The 24,084-nt window shown below is 53.7% G+C and overlaps 2 protein-coding genes across 4 annotated transcripts; both read left to right on the top strand.

Annotated features, from left to right (window-relative positions):
* The first annotated feature begins 295 nt into the window (after positions 1-295).
* On the top strand, positions 296-12,300 carry SLC25A23 (solute carrier family 25 member 23). Of its 3 annotated transcripts, none has more exons than XM_039221351.1 (10): positions 296-591; positions 1,736-1,862; positions 2,437-2,524; positions 2,820-2,931; positions 3,991-4,149; positions 4,238-4,390; positions 4,526-4,633; positions 5,626-5,793; positions 9,626-9,776; positions 10,791-12,300. In XM_039221351.1, exons 1-10 carry the CDS (start codon positions 436-438, stop codon positions 10,973-10,975), a joined length of 1,407 nt encoding a protein of 468 aa, XP_039077282.1. In that variant the 5' UTR covers positions 296-435; the 3' UTR covers positions 10,976-12,300. The 3 variants fall into 3 exon arrangements, with proteins under 3 accessions (XP_039077282.1, XP_039077283.1, XP_039077284.1); XM_039221352.1 differs by lacking the exon at positions 10,791-12,300 and adding an exon at positions 9,918-10,044; XM_039221353.1 differs by lacking the exon at positions 4,238-4,390.
* Positions 12,301-17,648: 5,348 nt separating this feature from the next.
* On the top strand, positions 17,649-23,398 carry SLC25A41 (solute carrier family 25 member 41). Its single transcript, XM_039221332.1, has 7 exons — positions 17,649-17,898; positions 18,140-18,295; positions 18,781-18,933; positions 19,129-19,236; positions 21,735-21,902; positions 21,991-22,138; positions 22,953-23,398. Exons 1-7 carry the CDS (start codon positions 17,692-17,694, stop codon positions 23,123-23,125), a joined length of 1,113 nt encoding a protein of 370 aa, XP_039077263.1. The 5' UTR covers positions 17,649-17,691; the 3' UTR covers positions 23,126-23,398.
* Positions 23,399-24,084: the final 686 nt, after the last annotated feature.

The raw sequence follows: 24,084 nt of genomic DNA, 5'->3' as shown, positions 1-24,084 counted from the left end.
ACGAAGCAAATCTCTGATATCTCTCTATTCCGCCCCTTGGGGCAGAGGGTAAACTGAGGCATGCAAGGCAGAACTCTGAAAGCAGAATTGAGACCATTGATCTCTCCAGCCCTTCTCCCCAGAATGAACCCTGGTGCTTCCTAGGCTGTGCAATATCAGAGCATCCCCGACATACCGCCCCGCACCCGCAGCTCCGCCTCCGGCCCCCTCCCCCTATGCGGGTCGGGGGAGGAGACGCCAGTTCTGGCGCGGGCGGCGACGGCTAGCAGTCACCGGCTCCTGCAAGTACCAGAGCCAGGCGGGCAGCGCAGAGGCTGCGGTGGCAGTGGCCGCGGTGCTGGCCCTGCGGGGCCCCGGGGGGGAGGGGGAGCCGCGAAGCCCCCGCTGAGGCCGCCGCTGCCGGGCCTCCCCTCCCCCCCCCTCCGGGCAGGCGCCATGCGGGGGGGCCCGGGAGATGCGGAGCGGCGACAGCGCTGGGGTCGCCTCTTCGAGGAGCTGGATAGTAACAAGGACGGCCGCGTGGACGTGCACGAGTTGCGCCAGGGACTGGCCAGGCTGGGCGGGGGCGACCCGAACCGCGACACCCAACAGGTACCCCCGCCGGGACCCCAGCCTGGCGCGCGGCGCTTGGGCCCTGCGGGCGCCGGGTAACCCGAGCCCCTGAATGGAGCGCCGCCGCCGCCAGGGAGTGCCTGTGGCTGCGCTCCAGGGCCGATGCCCAGCCCGAGCGTCTCTGTCCCCTCACCCCTGCCCACCGTGTCCGGGCCTAACGGGTTCGCTCAAGACTGAGCCAAGGAGGCCCCAGGCCTGCAGTTCAGCTGCCAGCACCCGGTCCCCACCCCTGCCGCCGGTGCTTCGAGGGTGGGGGATGCCAGCGAGTGGAGCCCGTCCGCTTTCCAGCCCACTGCCTTGGACACACCCTCCTTTGAACTGTCACCCATCCGAAGACATACCCTGCTCCCCCCTCAGGAGACACACCCTTCCCATCCGCCCTCCCCTCCTCTGGGCACCCACTGCCTCCCACCACCACCCCCATCCCCGCCCCCAGCAAGCTGCCCCGGCCTCTCTATGTTTACATTTCCCGACCTGCCCATTCCATTAGGCCTGGCTTTATGCCCCAGGCTGCTCCAGCCAGGGATCCTGCTGGGGCCACCCGTAGCCGGGGATGTATGAAAGCAGGAACTTGCCCTCAGATCTATGTCCCTGACACCTGTAGCCCCAGCTGCCACTGGAGTGTCTCCACAGCATCTTGGGACCTCCAGTGCAACGTCCCACTTCCCAGGTGGGAAAACAGAGGCTGGGTGGGTGCTCAGCTTGCATCTCTTGTTACCCCACATTGCCCAGAGCTGTCTCTGACAGGAGCTCCCGAGTGGGCCATATGGACAGGATTTTTGTTGTTTTTTTAAGAGGCAGCTGGGAGGACAGGCTTTCTGAGACAGAGCCCAAGGCTACCTCCCGCTTCCTCCTGCTCAGTAACCTTGACCTTGGAGAGCCTCAGTTTGCTTGCCAGGAAAACTGGACAACTGCTTTCCACCCCACAGACCGACTGTGGCCTTGGACATGTTGCTGAGAAGGGAGCTAGTGGCTGGAGGGGGTGCCTTCCCCTGGTTTAGGTTCTGGGGGACTCTGAGCTCCTTGGCCATAAGCTTGTCGTGCTCCTTGCAGATGGGGAGCGGCCATCTGGAGCTCCCTCATCCCTCCCCCCCCCCCCCCCCCCCCCCCCCCCCCCCGCCAGGGCAGCTCCCCTGAGGGTGACACTGACCCACACGGTGGGCTCGATCTGGAGGAGTTCAGCCGCTACCTGCAGGAGCGGGAACAGCGCCTGCTGCTTCTGTTCCACAGCCTGGACCGGAATCGGGACGGTGAGGCCCAGGGATGGGCTGCGGGGGCTCTGGAGACACCAATGGGGTTAGAACTGGCAGCGCCACGAGGAGGGGGGGCCACTTCTCCCCGATGACTCACAGGCTATTTGGGGAGCTCTGCTCACCCCCCAGCTAGGTGGCTGTGCCCGTGGGCCAATCCCACCTCCTTTCCCTTCTGGGATGTGACCCCTATTATTACCCTTATGTTTCTAAGGGACAAAGATGCCCCATATTGCTTCTGGATTCCCTATGAGGCATAGACACCCCCCAAAGCTCCTTCTGGATCCCTAATATTGCCTCTCAATCCCCTATGGCATAAGGACCCCCATATTATCCTGGATTCATTCATTCATTCATTCATTGGACAGAGGAGCTCCCCCCCCCAACATCGCTCAGTTCCACCTCTCTGATCCCCATGGGTCAGTAACCCCCCACCTCACCCTGCTGCAAATCTCACCCTGGGTTCCTGGATCCCCTGTTCTTGCTAGATCATCATTCTGAGCTGCACTGCACCTGGGCTCCAGGGGTCCCCCCCCATACACACACCCTTTTCTACCCCTGGCCCCCTCCCCAGGTCATATTGATGTGTCCGAGATCCAGCAGAGTTTCAGAGCTCTGGGTATTTCCATCTCGCTGGAGCAAGCTGAGAAAATTCTGCACAGGTGAGGAGCTGGGGGTCCTGAATCCCAGGTAATTCAGGTCCCCCGGACCCCTCGGCCACCTTGAACCTCCAGGCCCCAGGCCCGATCCCAGGGCAGGTGGAGCGAGAGGCGGGTGTGGGAGTCAGGCAGATCCTGGGCCAGCCGCTTCACGTCTCTGAGCCTTGGTTTTCCCCTTTGCAAAATGGCCAGCTCGCAGTGCACAGGAAGTCAGTGTACCCCCACACCAACCGAATCTCACGCCAGCCCCCGCCAGCCCCAGCACTGATGTTGTCTCGGCCTTGCCCCATATCCCCAGCATGGACCGAGACGGCACGATGACCATCGACTGGCAGGAATGGCGCGACCACTTCCTGTTGCATTCGCTGGAGAATGTGGAGGATGTGGTCTATTTCTGGAAGCATTCGACGGTGAGGTGGGGGCAGCTTTCCCAGCTTGGTGGCTGGGCCTTACTCGGGCTTCCCCAGGCATGGAGGGGCTGGGTCAGGAGCTTGAGAAGAAGGAGCCACCGGGAAGGGTCAAGGGATGAGGGACTCTAGGCCTTTCTTCCTCTGGCCAGTGTTCGGGGGACTAGGGACCCATGGGGGGAGGTCTGTGCTCCGGTTGGAGCCCTTCAGACCTGACTTTGGGGTGCTGGGGGCAGAGTGTGGGAGGCGGGAGCACAGGGAAGGATGAGCTCACCAGATGGGGCACCCAGCCTTCAGCTTCCACCCACAGCTCCCCTTCTCCTGGCTTCTGTTTGCCTCAGTAAATCGTTCTCTTGCCGAAGGGACTCACAAGAAAGCCACCTTCTTTGGAGGGTCCACTGGGATCCACTGGATGGTGAAGGAGGGAGTGCTCTAGATTGCCAGCTTCTAGGTGGGAATCTCTGAGTGATGCTTCCAGTAGAATCTGATAGCATCTGGAGGGGGATCCACCAGTGAGATCTGGGGAGATCCTCCTGGGAGATCTGGAGATTCCCACCCTGGGGATCCATGAGGGGCTTGGTTGGGAAGTCTATAGGTGGATTCTAGGGGAGGGATGATCCCTGGGGGGAACAGATTCCCTGCGGGACCTCCTGAGGCCCTGAGAGGGGTCTACTAGTTTCCTTATATGGCAGGTCCCTGAAAGGATCTCATGTGGTCCTGGAGGGATCTTCTGGAATCCTTATGTGGGACATCCTTGGGTGGGATCCTTCAAAGGGATCTGATTGGCTCTGGAAGGAATCTTTATGTGGTCGATGCTTGGGTAGATTCCTTTGGTGGGATCTGGTGGAGGTGCCCAGGAGGGACGTTGGGATCCTATGTGGGAGTCAGGTTGGATGTGTTGGTGGGATCTGGTGGGGGTCCAAGAGGGATCACCTGGGCTTTCCAAGTGTGATTCACTGGTAGACTCTCTGGGTGTCCTGGGATTCATGAGGGAGACACCATTTAGGGCTGAGTCCCATCTCCCTGCCCCCTGGCATGACACTCCAGTCCCTGCACCCTCAGGTCTTGGACATTGGCGAGTGCTTGACTGTTCCTGACGAGTTTTCAGAGCAGGAGAAGCTGACTGGCATGTGGTGGAAGCAGCTGGTGGCGGGCGCGGTGGCAGGTGCTGTGTCGCGGACGGGCACAGCCCCTCTGGACCGCCTCAAGGTCTTCATGCAGGTAAGGGGCCCTGGAAAGACCCACCTCCCCGCCTCCCAGGCCTGGGCCCCCAAAGGGGACTGCAAAGCCACCTCGTCTCCCCACATAGGTCCATGCCTCCAAGACCAACACGCTGAACATCCTGGGGGGCCTAAAGAGCATGATCCGCGAGGGGGGCATGCGCTCCCTGTGGCGTGGAAATGGGATTAACGTGCTTAAGATCGCTCCCGAGTCGGCTATCAAGTTCATGGCCTATGAGCAGGTGGGGGCAGGTGGGGGAGATCTCAGCGAGACATAAGAGTTGGTGGGATTGGCTTGGGGGTGTGGGGGCTGTCTGCAGGACCCTGAAAGTGGCAGCAGGAAGACTTGAGATTCTGCCCACCTCTCCCACCTTCAGATCAAGAGGGCCATTCGAGGGCAGCAGGAGTCACTGCACGTGCAAGAGCGCTTTGTGGCCGGTTCCCTGGCAGGCGCCACAGCCCAAACCATCATTTACCCCATGGAGGTGAGAAGGAGGGACCCTGGGAGAGGCCCCAGTGCAGGGTGGGAGGCATGCAACGACCATGGCACTCTGTGGTGTGATAGACCTTGGCATCATAACTGCCTCTCCCTGATTCAGACTGTAGCTCATGAGAGCGATGCTGTTTCGTGTGTAGAGTGTGTGGGCATTGGCATTTGAGATGTGTCTTCTGGGGGATGGTGGTGTTGGTCATAACTGTTTAGGCAGCAGCCATGGGGTCCAGCCATTCATAGACATGCCTCTTCTAGGGATACTGATTCCTAGGATGTGTTTGTTCCCAGGGGAATCATTTCTAGATGAAACTGTTTTCAGAGGAATCATTTCAGGTTTCAGGTTGTGCAGTGTATCAGGATTGCAGTGTATCAGGATTGCAGTGTATCATGGAAAACTCAAATCACATAAATGAAGTGTGAGGTAAGCAGTTCAGGCAGGTATGGTGACTTCAGAGTGTTAGAGACCCAAGTTCCTTCCCTCCATCATGTTCCAGCATTTCAGAATGTAGCACCCGCCTCATGGACCGAAGTGCCCGCTTGTGCTCCAGTCATCAGATCCATATTCCAGCCAAGAAGGAAGAATAGACAAAGGAAAGAACCCCTTCCTGCCTTTAAGGATACTTCCTGGGAGTCACACATAACTGTTTTCCTGCTGTTTCATTAGCTAGGACTTAGTCACATGGCCATACATCTAGAGAAAATGAGAAATGTAGTCTTTATTTCTAGTAGCTGTGTGCTTACTGAAAATTATAGTTTCTGTCATTAAGGGGAGAAGAGAGCAAGCCACCATCTGTAACTCCAAAAGGTGTAAACATTCCTAGGTATAGAGATTTGGGAATAAGAGAAGACTCTAGAGGAAGTGGTTTGTTAATTCTGTTATTGCCAGGGTCTATCCTTCTAGAAGTAGCTATTTCTAGGTGTCTTCATTCCTGGATGTGATGTTTCTGGAGGCAATTTCTCCAGGGGTAACCGGGTTCTCTCCAGGTGCTGAAGACGCGGCTGACCCTACGCCGGACCGGCCAGTACAAGGGGCTGCTGGACTGTGCGTGGCAGATCCTGGAGCGAGAGGGGCCCCGAGCCTTCTACCGAGGCTACCTGCCCAACGTGCTGGGTATCATCCCCTACGCAGGCATCGACCTGGCCGTCTATGAGGTCTGTGGGCAGCCAGCCCCTCCCCCCTTTTTTCTTTCCTTGGAGATTTGCCTACAGGACACCCCCTTCCCATGGGGCTAACTCAGTCAACCTCCAAAGCTAGTGCAGACGACCCCTCCTAGTGCCATGGTAGCTCACAGAATCATGGGAGCAGGTGAAGATGAGCTTGAAAGATGCCCACCTCCCCAAGGCACGTACGGGACCCGGCCAACGTCTTCTTCAGGGCCTGCCCATTTCGGCATCAGCTGTCATCGTAAAAACCACACGCCTCAGCGCCTTTATCAAGAGAGGCACGAATAGGGAGTCTTTGCTCTTTCTCTTCCAGAGATCTCATTCATTACTTTTACCTTCTCCTGGTTGGATCACCAGCTAGCACAGCCCCAGATATCCCCAGGCATCCCCCAAAGTCTTTGTATCCAGGACAGGGCCAGCCTCACAGGCAGGTGACCAAGGCAGTTGCCAAGGGCCCCATGTTCAGAGCACCCTGCCCTTGGTTTAATGCAGTGCTATTGCTGTCTTGAAATTCCTCGTCACCTATGGACAAGGGACCTCACATATTTTTATTATGCACTTGGCTTTGCAAATTATGTGGTTGGTCCCGACCTGTAACACTCCATACCTGCCACCCATACCTGGCTTCCCCAGCACCCAGCATCTATGTGGCCAAACGAGACAAGGCCACCACTCATTCACTCACCTGTCTGTTGATTCATTCATCCATTCATTCATTCACTGGTTCACTCAGCAACTACTTACTAAGCATCCAAAAGCACTAAGCACTATGCTGATTGCTGCAAATACAGCATTAAATAACACCATCCTTGCTTTCTTGGGGCGCCCATTCCAGTGAACAGGGAAGTCAGCCAACCAGCCAACAAGTAGTTTCAGATCCTGCTAAGTTCTCAGAAGATAATAAAACAAGATGTGTAATTGAAAGTAACAGCAGGCAGGGGGCGGAGGATCAAGGCTGGCCTCTGCAGGAGGGAGTGTGAACAAGGCAAAGGGTGCAGAGAATGCAGGTCCAGAGGCAGGCCTGTGGGAGGAATGGAGGTCTTGAGTGGTTTGAAGGAACCGATTCAGCAAGAGCTCAATGACATGGCTGGTTTTTCCTAAGTGTGATACAGAGCCATTGAGGGCTGAGTGCAGAAATGAGACATGACTTTATTTGATCCATTCTTCACCAAAAAAGGGAGCTGGGAGGTCTAAGGAGTTTGAGGAGTGCTGTGCCCTCTTGGAGTCTCAAACTCTTTATTAGTCCCTTCAAGGCTCTGACAGGTCTACAGAACAGTGATTTCTTTGGGTGTTTGTTTTGGTTTCTGGCCCAGTGCTGGCCATACTTATGTAGTCATCAGAACTTCTTTTCAACAGAACAACTCTTAAGACACTCATTAAACACCAATTTGGCAAATGCTGCTCTAAAATTTCAAAGGCAGTAATGGGTGAACACTGACTTCCGATGTACCCACTCTATGCCCAGGCCAGACATCACTAATCTATCTATCACAGCCCTGAAGCCAGACATCACTAATCTATCTATCACAGCCCTGAAGCCAGACATCACTAATCTACCTATAATAGCCCTGAGGCTAGACATCACTAATCTATCACAGCCCAAGGCCAGACATCACTAATCTATCTATCATAGCCCTGAGTCCCTCTCAACACACTTCCCAGCAGCCATTCCCAAGGGGTTAGAATTGACATAGGAAATGAAACCAAGGAGCCATCCCAGTTCCAGAGCATGAAAGAAGGTTCTCATAGAGGCTCCATAAGGCATTGGCTGCCCCTAAAGATGGAGCGCTCCACTCTGGACTCAGGTGTAGCTGGGAATGTCGATTCCCACCTGTCTTTTGTGGCTGTGGGCAAGCAGCTTCTCTGGGGTCTCAGTTTTGCATCAATTAAGTGGAGATGACAGTGGTATTTACCTTTTTTGAGGTCTTCCAGAAGCAGGCATGTGAGAGCAAGCGGTTTGGCGGGAAGGTAAGGCGACCAAAAATGGGAGCATTAGCTCCCGAGGGCTGCCTAACCTCAAACTGGGAGGCTTAAGACAACAGACATTTTTTGTCACAGCCCTGGAGGCCAGAGTCCAAACTCAAGGGCTTAGCAGGGCCGTGCTCCCTCTGAAAGCTTAGAGGGAAATCCTTCCTTATCTCTTCCGGCTTCTGGTGGTTGCTGGCCATCCTTGGTGCTCCTCTGCTTGTAGACCCATCTGTCCCGTCTCTGCCTCCATCACCACGTGGCTATCTTCTCCCCGCTGTGTGTCTCTGTGTCCCCTCTCCCTAATATGACATCAGTCATTTTGACTAAGGGTCCACCTGACTCCAAGATGGCTTCATCCCAACCCATCACACCCGCAAAGACTCTCTTTGCAAATAAGGTCACAGTCTGAGGTCCTGGGGTTAGGACCCCAACATATCTTTAGGGAGGACACAATTGAACGTGTTGGCAAGGACATGCTGTCAGGAAAGCTGTCGTGGTAGGCAGGTGGGGCTCAGTCCTGGCGGGGGCCTCTGGAGGCACCTGCATAGAACCTGCCCCAGCAGAGACGCAAGGGAGCTGAGGTATCGATACACTCAGTCGGTTGTCTGAAGCTCGCTTCTTCTGGGGGTGCTGGTCCCCCAGCACTTCCTGCCTATTCCTGGGTGCTCAGTGCAGCCTCGCCTGGGTCCAACAAGAGTCCTCGGGCAGGACCGTGGATGCTGGCAACTAGGAGTCAGCAGATTTGGGTCGAAATGGTAAGGGAAAAAGATGGGTGTCCACCTTGGCGAGGGTGTTAGTTTTCTATGGCTGCTGAATCAAAAGGCCACATACTTAGTGGTTTAAAACAGTGCACATTTATGACGGTGTGTTTTTCTCATTTTTAAAATTTCTTATGTTTATTTATTTATTTTGAGAGAGACAGAGAACACAGGCAGGGGAGGGCGACAGAGGATCCAAAGCAGGCTCTGAGCTGTCAGCACAGAGCCCGAACGGAAGACTTGAACTCACGAGCTGTGTGATGATGACCAGAACCGAAGTCAGACTCTTAACTGGCTGAGCACCCCGGGCACCCCCATTTATGACAGTTTGGAAAATCAGAAGTCCAAAATGGGTGTCACCAGGCTAAAATCAAGATGTTGGTAGGCCCGCGTTTCTTAGGGAGGCTCCCAGGGGAGAATCTGTTTCCTTATCTTTCCCAGCTGCCTGTATTCCTTGGCTTGTGGGGGGAGGGGGACTTCCTCCATCTTCAAAGCCAGCAGCATAGCGCCTTCCAATCTGCCCCCCCCACTCTCCCCCCCCCACGGTCATCATCTCTCCTGTGACTCTTTTTTTATGTTTATTTATTTTCGAGGGGGGAGGGGCAGAGAGAGAGGGAGGCAGAGGATCCGAAGCGGGCTCTGCGCTGATAGCAGAGACCCCGACGTGACGCTCAAACTCACCAGCTGTGAGATCATGACCTGAGCCGAAGTCGGACGCATAACCAACTGAGCCACCCAGGTGCCCCTCCTCTCTTATAAGGAGCCCCATGATGACATTGGAGCTGCCTGGATATTCTAGCATCACACCCCATCTCGAGATCCTTGACTGAATCACATCTGCAAAGCCCCTTCTGCCACGGGAGGTACCACGTCCCCAGGTTCCAGGGTCAAGGGCATGGGGACGTCCTTCCACATACCATAGAAGGTCGAGGTGAGGACTGGGTGACAGGATGCAGGTACAGCGCTGGGTGACACCCAGGGGGTACCGAGCAAGCGCTCAGCTAGTACCCGCTGCCAGAGGGGGATGCGGAAGCCACCGCAGGATGCCTGACGCCTGCCCCAACCCACCCGCACTCCCTTCTCTGCCCCCACAGACGCTGAAGAACCGGTGGCTCCAGCAGTACAGCCACGACTCGGCCGACCCAGGTGTTCTAGTGCTTCTGGCCTGCGGCACCATCTCCAGCACCTGTGGCCAGATCGCCAGTTACCCCCTGGCCCTGGTCCGGACCCGCATGCAGGCCCAAGGTGAGGCCTGGGCGGGAGGGTGGGGCAGGGCCCCTCCCCCGCATCCCCAGCTCCTTCTCCCTGTGTAGGCCGGTCCCGGGCTGGGGTCTTCCTGGCCTTGGATGGCCTTCACTAAAGTCCCTACCTTTCTCTGCGCCTCAGTGTACCCATTTGTGACCCTGGATCAGGAGCCCTTTACATGGAGGAGGAGAGCAGGGGCAGCAAGGCCCGGAAGAGTGTCCTGGCAATCTTAGCTGGGAGGGCTGCTAACTTGAGCTCCAATTTGCAAGGCCGGGTTGGGGTGGGGGGGGTGGGGAAGGCAAGGATCGGGTCAAGGAGGGGCAGGGGCAGGCTGACTATGGGCGGTTTTTTTCCTCTGTATTTTTCTTTTATGAGTTCTTCCCCCCGACACACACACACACATGCACACACACATGCGTGCGCGCACACACATTCTTGAATCTGTTTGGGGAGTTTCCTTGGGAATTTTAGCTTTTGTATTTTGTGATTTTTCTCTGGGGGGTGTTATCAGTGCATAAGCCTGGGTTCTTGCCCTCTAGAAACTCCCAGGCTGGAAAGGCAGCAAGATGTTGAATAAATCATTCCACAGTTCAGTACGGATCTAGGGTTGAATAAAGGAGAAGAGAAAGAGCCACACTTAGACTGGGGTGCTCAGGAGGGCTCCCCTGAAGGGTCTGCTTTGGAAGGGAGGCTGGAAGGCAGAGAGAGAGAGAATTAGCTGGGAGATGAAGCAGAGAGATGAGTTCTAGGAAGAGGAAAATGTCTGTGCCCTCTCCCACCACACACATACATATACCTTCTCTGTTTCTCATTATCCCCAAACTCGGGCCCTCAAGATTGGGGAGGAACGGTGAACAGCCATCTCTAGAGGGGTCCTGAGTCTGAGTGGTAGGTCCCACTGCTAATCTAACCCCCCTCCCTCCTGCTGCAGCAGCCACAAGCCCAGGCCTGGGGAGTAGGAGGGGGAAGTGAGAGGGGCCCTTTGGCCTTACCTGGCCTCCCCACCCCTCCCAGCCTCCATCGAGGGCGCCCCCCAGCTCTCCATGCTGGGTCTGCTCCGTCACATCCTGTCCCAGGACGGCGTGTGGGGCCTCTACCGGGGTATTGCCCCCAACTTCATGAAGGTTATCCCGGCTGTGAGCATCTCCTATGTGGTCTACGAGAACATGAAACAGGCCCTGGGGGTCACATCCAGGTGAGGGACCCAGAGCCTGCCCCACCCCAGATCCCTCACCCTAATCATGAAACCCCCCACACCTCAGCCACTGGAGACTGATGGCCCAGCCAATGGATCCCAGGGCCCCCCACACCAAATCACAGGATCCCTACACCTAATCCACCGGGTCCTGCACCCCACATCACAGCTACTGGCCGCCCCCCCCCGACACATACACACTGGGTCCTGGACCTCCATGTCTTAACCATGGGCTCTCCTTCAACCCAACTAATGGATCCTGACAACCTAACCACAGGAGCACATCCGCCATATCTCAACACCCAGACCCCAGCTCCCTCAGGCCCCAGAGCCTGCACTGGGTCCTAGATCCCCAAGCCCACTGGCGGATCCCAGATCCCCAGGCTTCCAGCCCTGGATCTCCAACCTCGGCCACTGGATTCTGGATATCAAGAAGCCTCAGCCACCGGATCCTGACAGTGCAATGCCTAGATCCGGGGGCCCCAGCCACTGGATCCCAGGTCCCCTCACCCCAACTACTGGATTCTTGAATTCCTTTACCTTGACACTGAGTCCCGGATCCCTCTGTTTTGACTACTGGATTCCCTACATTTCAACCACTACACCCTCAACCCCCAACCACCGGATCTCGGATTCCCAAGCCCTGAGCAGCTGGATCCTGGCTTCTAAATCCACAATGTGAGAGCCCAACAGCAGAGCGAATGGGTCCTGGCAACTGCAGCTGTTGGGCCCCAACCGCTTCACCACAGGCACTGGATGCTGAACCCCACCTGTAGGAAGTAGACCCCAACCCTTCCAAGCACTGGATCCCAGCCCCTTCACTCCTGGATTCTGACCGGAATCCTCCCGAGGCACTGGATCCTGAATGCTCAGGCTCTAAGTCTAGATAGATCCCGATAGGCCAATCACAGCATCCTGGGTCCCACAGCCCCTGTCCCAGACACACGCAAGAGCCCAAGGCCCTCCCCCCTGCCCTCGATGATGACACAAAGCCCATGGTCTAAGGAGTCTGTGGGGAGCCCAGGTCCTGGCCTCCCTCTTGGCACTTGTCCAAAGTCCTGACCCATCTAAAAGCTGGCAGCGGAGGAAGAAGAGGCCCCTCCCACACCCTAGACAGAGGCTGGATACCCCCACCCCCTGCCCAGCATGGCTACACCTCTGACCCCCTGGGGAAACTGCTCCCCCAAAATGCTCTGCAGTGTCTTCTTTCCCCTTCCCACCTTTGGGCTGATGATAACCCCCAGTCACTCTTCCTTGGGGGCCGGCAAGGGGGCACTCTGAGGCTGGGGACACATTAAGGGGACCCCCCCAACACACCCCTAGCACTTCCAGCCTCTCCCCAGGCTTCAGGGTTGGGAGCCAGGAGCAAGTCTACCCGGACCAGCCTTCCCTGGAGCCCCGCATCTGCTTATGCAAAACTAACAAGCCAAATGCCCCAAACTCACTCTACGTCTATTTTTCTACCAGAGAGGAGCAGATATTCCTTCCCCTTCAAATAAGCCAAGCCCCTCCCAGTACCCCCCCCACCCTGTACATTCTGCACTTTATAGTCGGATTCTGAGCTTAGCATAACTGGGGACCCCCTCCCTCCACTCCTCCCAAGTCCTTGGGGAACCCCATTAGAGGACTGCAAAAGAGGATGTGTGTTGTTTCAGGGGGCTGGAGGACACCCCCCCCCCGGCTTCCGCCTCCCCCTCCCCCACCATGTCCCACCTTCCTGCCTGTGTGTGTTATTTCAAAGAAAAGAACAAAAGGAATACACTTTCTAAGCTCTTTCGTTTGTGGTTTTTGCTGCAAAGGGGTGGGTGGATGGGAGACCACCTCAGACTACCCACAGGGGAGGGACATGGGCCGTTCTGTCACACAGTTCCAGGAGACCAGGAAGCGACTCCCTCTTTAAGCCTCAGTTTCCATAGCTGTAAAGTGGGGGCAGGGAGAAATCCACATTCATGAGCACGTTTTATGTCTCCACTATTCTAATTACACAAGGGTGTTTGTTTGCCACGGCTGCAGCAAATCACCACAAACTGGGGCCTTAACGTGACAAATGTTTTAGATAGAAATTTTTTTATTATGGAAAAATATGCATAATATAAAATTTACCATCTTAACTATTTTTTAAAATATGTATTTGTTTTGAGAGAGAGAGAGAGAGAGAGCAGGGGGAGGGGCAGAGAGAGAGAGAATCCCAAGCAGGCTCAGTGCTGTCAGTGCAGAACCAAACTCGGGGCTCAAACTCACGAACCCCAAGATCATGACCTGAGCCAAAATCAAGAGTCGGACACTTAAATCGACTGAATCGGCGCCCCTCATCTTAACCGTTTTTAAGCATACAGCTCAGTTAAGCACATTACATGGTTGTGCAGCCACCGCCAAGACTCGTCTCCAGAACTTTCCATCTCCCCAAACTGAGACTCTGTCCCCACGAAGCATGGACTCCCCACCCCCTGCCCCACCCCTGACGCCCACCATCCACTGTCTCTGTGGACAGGGTGCCTCTGGGGACCTCCTGTGAGTGGGGTCATGAAGTCCTTTTGTGACTTGCTTCTCTCACTGAGCATAATACCCTCACAGTCCTTCCGTGATGTAACAGGTTCCGGGATGTCCCTCCTTTTTAAGGCTGAACACGATTTCGTTGTATGGAGAGACCACATCTTGTTTATCCCTCATCCATCGAGGGACACTTGGGTTGCTTCCACTTTGGGCTATATCGTGAATAAGAAACAACAGGAATTTATTGCCTGCCCTGTTCTGAAGTCTAGAAGTCTGAAATCGAAGTGTCAGCAGGGCCACACTCCTTCTGAGGGGACTCTAGGGAGGGTCCTTCTTGCCTCTTCCGGCTTTTGGCAATCCCCGGCACTGTTCCTCAGCTTGAAGCCCCAGTCGGTCCAATTTGTGCCTGTCTTTAAATGACCAGACATGGGGGGCCCGGGGGGCCCAGTTGGTTAAGTGTCCGATTTCAGCTCAGGTCATGATTTAGTGGTTCATGAGTTCATGAGCCCCGCGTCTGGCTCTGTGCTGACAGCTCAGATCCTGGAGCTGCTTCCGATTCTGTGTCTCCCTCTCTCTCTGCCCCTCCCCCGCTCACACTCTGTCTCTCTGTCTCCCTCTCAAAAATAAAAAAGAAAACATTAAATAATATTAAGTTTGAAGATGATTGTATATTTTTTCTCTTTTGACCTCTTTAAAAAGTTTTTAATGTTTATTTATTTGTGGCAGAGAGAGTGTGTGTGTGAGCAGGAGAGGGGCAGAGAGAGAGACACACAGAATCTGAAGCAGGTAGGCTCTGAGCTGTCAGCACTGACCCTAACAGGTCATGATCTCACGGTTCGTGGGTTCGAGCCCTGCGTCGGGCTCTGTGCTGACAGCTCAGAGCCTGGAGCCTGATAGGGATTCTGTGTCTCCCTCTCTCTGCCCGTCCCCCACTCATACTCTGTCTATCTCTTAAAAATAGAAAACATTTTTTAAAAAGTTTTAAATTACCAAACTTCTTCCTATGCGGAAGATGATAGTCACCCTCCAAGATGTTCCCCGGGGCACCTGGGTGGCTCAGTCAGTTAAGCGTCCAACTTCAGCTCAGGTCACAATCTCGCAGTCGGTGAGTTTGAGCCCTGCATCGGGCTCTATGCTGACAGCTCAGAGCCTGGAGCCTGCTTTGGATTCTGTGTCTCGCTCTCTCTCTCTGCCCCTCCCCTGATCGCACTCTCTCTCTTCTCTCAAAAAATGAATAAATGTTTAAAAAATTAAAAAAAACAAGATGCTACCCCAAGGACCTCTTTTTTTTTTTTTTTTTTACAAATAGTTTGTTGTCAAGTTGGTTTGCCCTCCTCCAAGCCCATTCTCCCCTCCCCCCCCACATCCAGCAGTCCTCAGTTTGTTCTCAGCATTCAAGAGTCTCTCATGGTTTGCCTCTCTCCCTTTCCCCCACTATTTTCTCCCTTTTTCTCCTCCTTGTTCCTCTTTTAAGTTCCTCCTAATCCTCCTATATTTGCAAACATATGATATTTGTCCTTCTCTGCCTGACTTATTTCGTTCAGCATAACACCCTCAAGGTCCATCCATGTTGCTACACATGGCCAGATATCATTCTCATTGCCATGTAGTATTCCATTGTATAGATGAACCACATCTTCTTGATCCATTCCTCCATTGATGGACACTTAGGCTCTTTCCATGTTTTGGCTATTGTTGAGAGTGCTGCTATGAACATTGGGGTACATGTGCTCATGTGCGTCAGCACTCCTGTATCCCTTCCCCCAAGGACCTCTTAATTCACATTCTTGGGTGGTCCCCTCTCTCATTGTACCAAGGAGAGTCTGTATGACCAAGAGAATGCAACATTAGTGATAGTATACTACTCCCAAGATTAGATTATAACAGGCACTGCAGATACCATCATCTCTGTGTTTTAAGCTGCTACAGTTAGGATCATTTGTTATTCAGCAGTAGCTAACTGATATGCATACACGTACATAGACATGATTTTCCATACACTCAAATATGAAATTAAACCTGGCTAACTATTTTGTATTCTTACTTCCTTTAAATTATGTCCTGAGGCTCAATCCCCAGAAGCAGGATTACTGACTCAAAGGATAGGACTATTTCAGGATCATGCCACCAGAAAATTCATATGCAATGTACACAGCTACCAACAAGGAATGAGCATTACTAGTTTTACTTCAGTCATACCAGCATCAAGTATTAACACTTTGATTTGATTTAATCAGGCCAGTTAACATCTATTTTCTTGTTCACATTCTTACATCCCATTACACTGTTTGGGACTTAGGTGGCCCTGCTGACATGCAGTGTAACACCAGACAGACTGCTTTTCTCTTTCTAAGTCTCTCCCAAAATAAGGAGGTGTTTCAACCGACATCTTTAGAGGGAAAAAAACTTACATTTATTGAGCAAGTACTACACATCACGACTCTGTGCTAAGCTCTTTGATGTGTTATCTCCTTCATCTATTCATCATCTATTTTCCAGACACTCACTTGGTGCCAGACCCAGCTGTGGACATGGGACACAGAAGTGAGCGAAACAGACACCAACCATTGCACTCGTAGATCCCACATTCCAGTGGGGAGTGACAAACAATAACACACGTGAGCGAATATGTAGCCATGTAGAAAACAAAGGTGCTAAAGATAAAAACGAAGGAGGGAAGGGGGATATGAAATACTGCAGGGCAGAGTTTAAATTTTAAATAGGGTGGTCAGAGGAAGCATCAGGAAGTTGATATTTGCATAAAGATTTAAAGACAGCGAGAGAGGGAGCATGGAGATGTCTAGGAAAACAGTATTCCAGGCAGAGAAAACAGCCAGTGCAAGGGCCCCGGGGCAGCACCATGCCTGGTGTGTTGGAGGAAGAGGGAGGAAGCCCGTGTGGCTGAAGCAGAGTGGGCAAAGGGGAAAGAGGGAGGCAAGGAGGGCGGAGAGGGGGCGAGACAGGTCATGCAGGGTCTAGTCGGTCTCAGGGAGGAGTTGGGCTTCTACCTGGGGAGGTAGGTGGGAGCCCTGGAGGGCTGTGGGCAGAGGAGGGCAGGACCTGACTCAGGTGCTCACTGGTGTCCTCTGGTGGCCGCAGTGGGGAGGACAGACTGGGGGTGGGGGGTGAGAGTGGGAAGGACCAGAATGGCCATGACTGCACTTGTGCGGGTAGGGACGGAGGCCCTGGACATGGTTAGAAGCAGCCAGATTCCAGGGATGTTAAAGGTTAAGCCAGGATCTGCTGACAGCGTGTGCACGAGAGAGAGGGATGAATCATAATGACATCAAGATTTTTGAACCAAACCGCTTGGAGGATGGCTGTTCTCTCACTGAAGACCCCTTAGATCCCACTGACACCATGTGGTAGGGCTTACCGATGCACAAATGGGGAAACTGAAACTCAGAAAAGCCAAGCGAGTCCCCAAGGTCACACAGCAAGAGTTGTCTTAGATGGGATTCAAACCCGGGCTGTCTCCAAACCTACGGCCTGTCTTATTGTGGGGACCAACTGTGTCTCTCCCTCCCAGAACTCCAGAACCTTCCCCTTCTCCCTCACTTCTATCTCCCATGGCCGTGACAATGAAACACAGTGGATCCGTTTCCTATGGCTGCGCTAACAAATGACCGCAAACTTGGTGGCTTCAAACAACACAAATCTATTATTCTAGAGGTCAGAAGTCTGACGTGAATCTCACGGGGCTAAAATCAAGCTCCTTCTGGAGGCTCCAGGGGAGAATCTGCTTCCTGGCCTTTTCCGACTTCAAGGAGGGTCTGCCCGCACTCCATGGCTCGCGGATGCCTCCCCCATCTGCAAAGCCAGCGATGATCGGTCGTCTTTCTCACAATGAATCCTTTGGATGCTGACTGCCTTACCTCCCTCTTCACTGTTTAAGGATTCAGGTGGTCAGACCGGACTGATGCAATCAATCCAGAATAATCTCTCCATCTCATCAGCTAGTTGGTTAGTGACCTTAATTCCTTCGGTAAATTTACTTCCCCCTTTGCCATGTAACATGACAAGTTCACGGGTTTAGAGGGATGTGGATGTGGGCATTTTGTGGGGGACACCCTCAGTCTACCCACCAGACCCAGTGAGGTCACAAGGGCCTCTGTGACCTCATCATGTACTGGTACCCAAATTCACAAGGTGGCTCTCCCATGTAGTTGCTGGATGACAAACCTCTCGTCAGGGCTCTGAACGTAGGCGTCCTTACGGCCCAGCTCCATGGGACCCCAACCTGAGGGGGCTCAGAAGCCTTGCTCGAAGGTCCAGACCCTGTTTAAGAGGGTCAAGGCCTTACTCACCAAAGCCCCGCCTCCGACCCCGACCCCAGACCCACCCCCCTCCCGGAACCCGGGCTGTACGCATGTGTATGGGTACGTGTTTGGGCACGTCCGTGAAAATGACCTGGAGCATCTCCCATCACAGCAGGTGAGTTGGGGAAGCGTGGGTCTTCCAGCACCAGCAGCCTGACCACTGGGCTAGATGCACTCCTCGACAGGGCCATGTGCCTGTCCCCTCTGCATGACCCACTCCCTTCCAAGGGGACCTACAATCCCACCTCGAAGCAGTGGGGACTGGCGTGGGCTTTTCGCCTGGAGGGGTTTCTGGAGATGCGAGGCAGGAGCTGCAGCCTGGCTCAGTATGGGTGGGAGCTGGGTCTACCCTGCAGGTACTGGACACAGGAGAGCAGCTGATGGTCCCCGTGGATGTTCTAGAAGTGGACAGCGAGGGGGCCCTGTGGAAGTTTCTGCTCTCAGGAGCCATGGCGGGGGCGGTGTCTCGCACTGGCACGGCCCCTCTGGACCGAGCCAAGGTGTACATGCAGGTGCGAGGGGTGTGCAGTGCTGGAGCCTTTGGGGGTGGGGCTGGGTGGAGGTGGAGCTGATGGAGTTCAGGATGGGGGTGAGGGTGGGGCCCGGACGAGGGTTAGAGTCAGGAGAAGGCTGAATGGAGATAAGGGCGAAGGTTGAACTGAAGCCAATGCTGAGACAGCACGAACTGGAGTTGGAGGAGCTGAGAGAACAAGCACCATGGACAGGTTGAATTGGGGATAAGGGAGTTAGGGGCGTGGTCTTTGGGTGGCCTTGAAGGCAAACTAGGCCTGGTGAGGAGAGGAAGATGAGATGAGATGGGCATGTGGGTCTATGTTGCGTTACAGAACTGTGGGGCTGGCCAGGGGCGGAGTGGGGGGAGGGATGGGGTTGGGTGGCTGGGGACAGGATGGGGTTGAGCTCCAGGTGGGGATGGAGGAGATTAGGTGTGTTGGGGGGGAGGGGGCTCCTCACAGGGCTGGGGCCTTCCTACCTTCAGGTCTATTCCTCCAAGACTAACTTCATGAACCTGCTGGGGGGGCTCCGAAGCATGGTCCAGGAGGGAGGCTTCCGCTCCCTGTGGCGGGGCAACGGCATCAACGTTCTCAAGATCGCCCCCGAGTATGCCATCAAGTTCTCCGTCTTTGAACAGGTGGGCAGGGAAGGCCGGCTTTGTCCAGCTCCAGCCTCCAACCCAAACCTCTCTTACACCCCTCTCAAGCCTAGATCCTTACCCAAGACACACTTGCACCCTCTGGCCCCAGACCCAGACCCCGGGGCGGGGGGGGGTTCAGCTAGGAAGATGGTGAGTGGTTCTCTTCTGCTCTCTTCCCCGCTGACCCTCCAGTGTAAGAATTACTTCTGTGGAGTGCACGGGTCCCCACCCATTCAGGAACGTCTCCTTGCTGGCTCCCTAGCTGTGGCCACCTCCCAGACGCTCATCAACCCCATGGAGGTAAGAGAATATCTGCTCCATGGAAGGTGAAAATTAGCTGCCAGGGGCAATTGCTTCTTTATCTTCCTCTTCCCCTCCTCCTCTTCATCTTCTTCCTGTGAGATGTGTGTCAAACCTTTATTCCAGACGGCTCCCCAGGTCATCTCGGCACTATTTACAGGATCGGTCCCATCCTTTTCTCTCCAATGATCCAAGATGCCACTTGTATGATTTACTAAACTGTGTGCGTTTGGGTGTTATTTTTGGCTTTTGTCTTCTTGCTCTGGTGTGTCTGTCCAGACACTTATGTGTTTTTGCTTTCTTTGGGTGGGTGGGGGTAACAATTAGATTTTATTTTTATTTTAATATATATATATTTTTATTTATTTCTAGGAGAGAGAGAGAGACAGTGTGAGCGGGGGAGGGTCAGAGAGAGAGGGAGACACAGACTCTAAAACAGGCTCCAGGCTCTGAGCTGGCAGTCAGCACAGAGCCCGACGTGGGGCTTGAACCCACGAACCGCGAGATCATGACCTAAGCGAAAGTCGGATGCTTAACTGACTAAGCCAGCCAGGCGCCCCTAGATTTTATTTTTATACAGCGGTTTTAGATCTACAGAAAAATTGAGCAGGAAGTGTAGAGTTCCCTTCTACCTCTCCCACATATACAGGATTTCTGCCATTAACATCTTGCATGAGGTGGTACATTTGTTGCAATCGATGAGCCAATATTGATACATTATTACTACAGCCTGTAGTTGCCATTAGGTTCGCTCTGTGCTGTACATTCTATGCGTTTGAACAAATGTATAATGACACATGTATCTACCATCACAGGGTCATACAGAGTAGTTGCACTGCCCGAAAGATCCTCTGTGCTCAGCTGACTCACTCCTTCTTGCTTCCCTCCTGAATCCTTGGAAACCACCGATCATTTTACTGTTAATACAGTTTTGCCTCCATTTTGTTTTTTATCTTATTAATTTATCTTAAGTGATCTCTACACCCAACGTGGGTCTTGAGCTCATGACCCTGAGATCAAGAGTCGCATGCTCCCCCGACTGAGCCGGCCAGGCACCCTTGTAGTTTTATCTTTGGTCTTTAATTTTTGAGGCTTGATCTTACACTTTCTCACCCCCCCCCCCAATCCCTGCTTTTCTTTATCAGTTTTCCGGGTCATTCTCCTGTTGGTTTAGGAGTAACTTGTCTAGTGGAGAAAACAAAGTCACCTATTGTTATTTTTTACCAATGGAAAACATTTCCATTTGTTCCAGTCTCCTTTTATGTGCTTTAACGGTCTTTTAAAGTTTTTTTTTTTTTCAATATAATTCTTGCCCTTGACTAGTTAAATTTCCTCCAGTATATTCATGTTTTATTGCTACCTAACAAACTGCCACAGACTCAGTGGGCTCAAATGATAGATTTATTATGTTTCTCTGTGGGTCATACCTGGGCATTGGCTAGTCCGGGCGCCTTCTTCTTTTGTTTTTTCTTTCTTTTTTTTTTTTTTTAATATTTTTATTTTTGAGAGAGAGAGAGAGAGAGAGAGAGAATGAGTGGGGTTGGGGCAGAGAGAGATGGAGACACAGAATCTGAAGCAGGCTCTAGGCTCTGAGCTGTCAGCACAGAGCCTGACGTGAGGCTCGAACCCACAAACTCACAGATCATAAACTGAGCCAAAGTCAGATGGCACCCAGCACCCTGGTAGGATTCAGCTTCTTATGGTTGTAGGACTGAGGTCCTCAGCTCCTAGAGGTCACCTGCTGCTCCCTACCGTGTGGTCCTCTCCACAACAGCCTGTGTGTTTAAGACGAATTGAAGAGTGTCTGGGATATTCCCAGATCTCTCTGTTTGTTCTCTTCTGTCTCTGGCAGTAGACTCCTTTAAAGGGCTCACCTGATTGAGTCAGGCCCACCCAGGACAATTTGTCTTGTTTTACTTAAACTCAACTGCCTCAGGACCTCTGTTACCTCTGCAAAATCCCTTCACTTTCATCATGTCGTGTAACTTGGTGAGGGAGTGATACTCCATCATATTTACAAGTCTAGCACATTATTGAGGTGGGGGGTAGGTGGGCATATATACAGAGCATACGTATCAGGGGGTGAGAACCTCTTGAGGACCATCTCAGAGTTCTGCCCACTGCACTTGGTGTGCGGTTGTCAAGTTGCCAATATTTTGGTGTCAGGGAATTTCATACAAATTCCAATGTCTGGCTTCTCTCGGGAAACTGGCAAACCTGGCCACCTGAGGTCTGCATTCCCGTGGCATTATGTCCGGCTGCCGCTAGGTGTGGTGGCCACAGACTCCACTCAGTCCACGTCACTTCCCTTGTCCTCCTGACCTCTGTTAGCGCTTGAGCTTCTGACCCCTGGGTTGAGATCACACACAGGCTCTGGGTTTGGAATGCAGCTCTGTGCACTTTTGAGCTTCAGCTTCTTCAGCTACAGGATGGAGACATCAGCCGCTGCTGAGAGTTGATGAGCGCATTCAGATGAGCCACCCCTCCACCCTCCCCAGGTGCTGAAGACACGGCTGACCCTGCGCCGGACTGGCCAGTACAAGGGGCTGCTGGACTGTGCATGGCAGATCTTGGAGCGGGAGGGCACTCGTGCCCTGTACCGCGGCTACCTGCCCAACATGCTTGGGATCATCCCCTACGCCTGCACTGACCTGGCTGTCTATGAGGTGTGGGTCCACCCCCCCCGGGGGGGTGCCCGGAGTGATGTGGGCCCAGGCCCATTGTGAACTTCCTTCTGACTCCCTCCTCTTGCAGATGCTCAGGTGTTTCTGGCTGAAGTCAGGCAGGGACATGGAGGATCCTAGTGGCCTGGTCAGTCTGTCATCTGTGACGCTGTCCACAACCTGTGGCCAGATTGCCAGTTATCCACTGACTTTGGTGCGCACCAGGATGCAGGCCCAAGGTCAGACTAGCGCCACTAGCCTCAGCGCGTGCCCCTCACCTCAGCCTTGACTCTGAACTTTCTCATCCCCTAAAACTGACTCCCAAACTATCCACATCTGATCCTGGCCAACTTCGCTGACCTTTGAACCCACCAAGACGCACCCCCAAATCTGATCCCAGCCCTGAAATTAACCCTGCAAACCACTAAAACAAACATTTTAGTTCATTTAGTTCAACTGACCCCCACAAATGTCTCCCAAATGTGACCCAGGCCCCCATACTGGCCTCGAGTCATAGTTTCCCCAAATTTTCTCCCAACTCCTCCAAAACAGACCCAGCTCTTATTTGCCTCCAAAAGTCAAAATTCCTAAAGTTCCTAAATATGCTAAATCTGACCCTTAGGTGTCCCCATGTCATAGGAAGATGTCATAACCACTTCCCCAACTAACCTGGATATTCCCCAAATGTGGCTCCCCCAAATGGACTCTCAGCACCTAAACCAATCCACAAACATCCAAACAGGTCCTGGGTTCACTACTCTCATCCTAAAAATATCCCCAAACTACCCCTTAGCACACTCTCCAAATCTCCAGGAGATCTTAGACGCTCCCTCCCAAATAAGGCTGAATGTTTTTTAAGATGCTCCTGAAAACTCCTGCCTGAGTTGATCTCCTCACTCTCTCCAAACTGACCAATTTCCTTTAAAAGTCTTCCAAACTCCTTCCCAACCGACCCCCAGACCTCTGCCCCTGGCTTCACCCCAACATTTAAGCCCTTCAGTGGACACCAGATCATCTCTAACAGAATCCTCGAGCTCTCCCCTGTTTCCACAGACACCGTGGAGGGATCAAACCCCACCATGTGCGGAATCTTCCGGCGGATCCTGGCCCAGCAGGGTTGGCCGGGGCTGTACCGAGGCATGACTCCCACCTTACTGAAGGTGTTGCCAGCAGGTGGCATCAGCTATGTGGTGTATGAAGCCATGAAGAAAACCCTGGGTGTATAGGCAGTGGCTATTCGACACACCCTGGGCAGAAATGGACAGGGGGGTCCAGTGTCCCCTGGTTCAAAGAGCCCTCCAGGCTCAGGCCTGGGGGGCCAGTTTCTGTCAGGAGAAGCAGTCTGGGGGCCTGGGTCAGAAAATTCTTGGGAACCGCTCCCCAGGGTGCAGCCTGGGACTAGTCTGGACTCCAGTTTGGCTCATTATGGCTTGTCCTGGCTGCAGGGTGAAATGGTGGACATGGAGACAATCTGAAATAAAGAGACAGTTTCTGCTGGATGGGTCTGGGATACCTGGGTCCCAAAGAGGAGCTGGGTATCTGGAATCTCCAGGTCTAGGAAGGAACTAGGAATCCTGGGTTCCAGGAGAGGAGTTGGGGACCTGGAATACCCTGGGTCTAAGAGAGAAGCCGGTCGCTTCAGATAATCTGGGTCCCAAAGTGGACGCCAGGTACCTGGGATCCCTGGAGTGGGGGCTGGATATCTTGGGCCCCTTGGACCTGAATAGGAATTGTAAAGCTGCATGATGGCTGGGTTCAGGAGAGAAATTGAGGGCCTTGACGGGAGCTTGGAGCTCAGATCCACAGACCTTATATAAAGCGGGTGTGGGGTGTGGGATCAGGGTCCTAAGAGAGAACCAATGGCTCTAGACCCTTGAATTCTGGAGGGGAACTGGTTCCATGAATCCTGGAAGAGAAGTGGGGGCTCTAGAATCCTGGGTGGAGAAGAGAGGGGATACAGGGAATCCCTGGGCTCCCTGCTACTCTCGGGCCATCCCACCCCCGGAAGCACCGATCTCCAAGACCTCGAGCAGGGCATGTGTTCGGCCTACCCAGCCAGGCTCCTGGGGCGCTAACCCAGACGTCAGGCCTGATTTCCCGCAGCCGGTCGGCACTGCCCACGTAGACTGCCATTCACTCCGGCTACCGCCAATCGCCTCTCGTCTTCTGGGTGGCCGGCTCCGCC

The sequence above is a fragment of the Hyaena hyaena genome, unplaced genomic scaffold (assembly GCF_003009895.1).
Source record: "Hyaena hyaena isolate Hyena2069 unplaced genomic scaffold, ASM300989v1 scaffold_988, whole genome shotgun sequence".
Lineage (NCBI taxonomy): Eukaryota > Metazoa > Chordata > Mammalia > Carnivora > Hyaenidae > Hyaena > Hyaena hyaena.
Note: the sequence above shows the minus strand (reverse complement) of the source record. Positions and strands in the feature narration are given on the sequence as shown.

Excerpts from the sequence above, each read along its gene's own strand:
- SLC25A23 (XM_039221351.1), top strand. The coding sequence starts at position 436 with ATGCGGGGGGGCCCGGGAGATGCGGAGCGGCGACAGCGCTGGGGTCGC. Across the intron at positions 592-1,735 it reads CGAACCGCGACACCCAACAG|GGCAGCTCCCCTGAGGGTGA; the intron begins GTACCCCCGCCG and ends CCCCCCCGCCAG. Across the intron at positions 1,863-2,436 it reads CCTGGACCGGAATCGGGACG|GTCATATTGATGTGTCCGAG; the intron begins GTGAGGCCCAGG and ends CCCCCTCCCCAG.
- SLC25A41 (XM_039221332.1), top strand. The coding sequence starts at position 17,692 with ATGGGACCCCAACCTGAGGGGGCTCAGAAGCCTTGCTCGAAGGTCCAG. Across the intron at positions 18,296-18,780 it reads GAGCCAAGGTGTACATGCAG|GTCTATTCCTCCAAGACTAA; the intron begins GTGCGAGGGGTG and ends TCCTACCTTCAG. Across the intron at positions 21,903-21,990 it reads CTGACCTGGCTGTCTATGAG|ATGCTCAGGTGTTTCTGGCT; the intron begins GTGTGGGTCCAC and ends CTCCTCTTGCAG.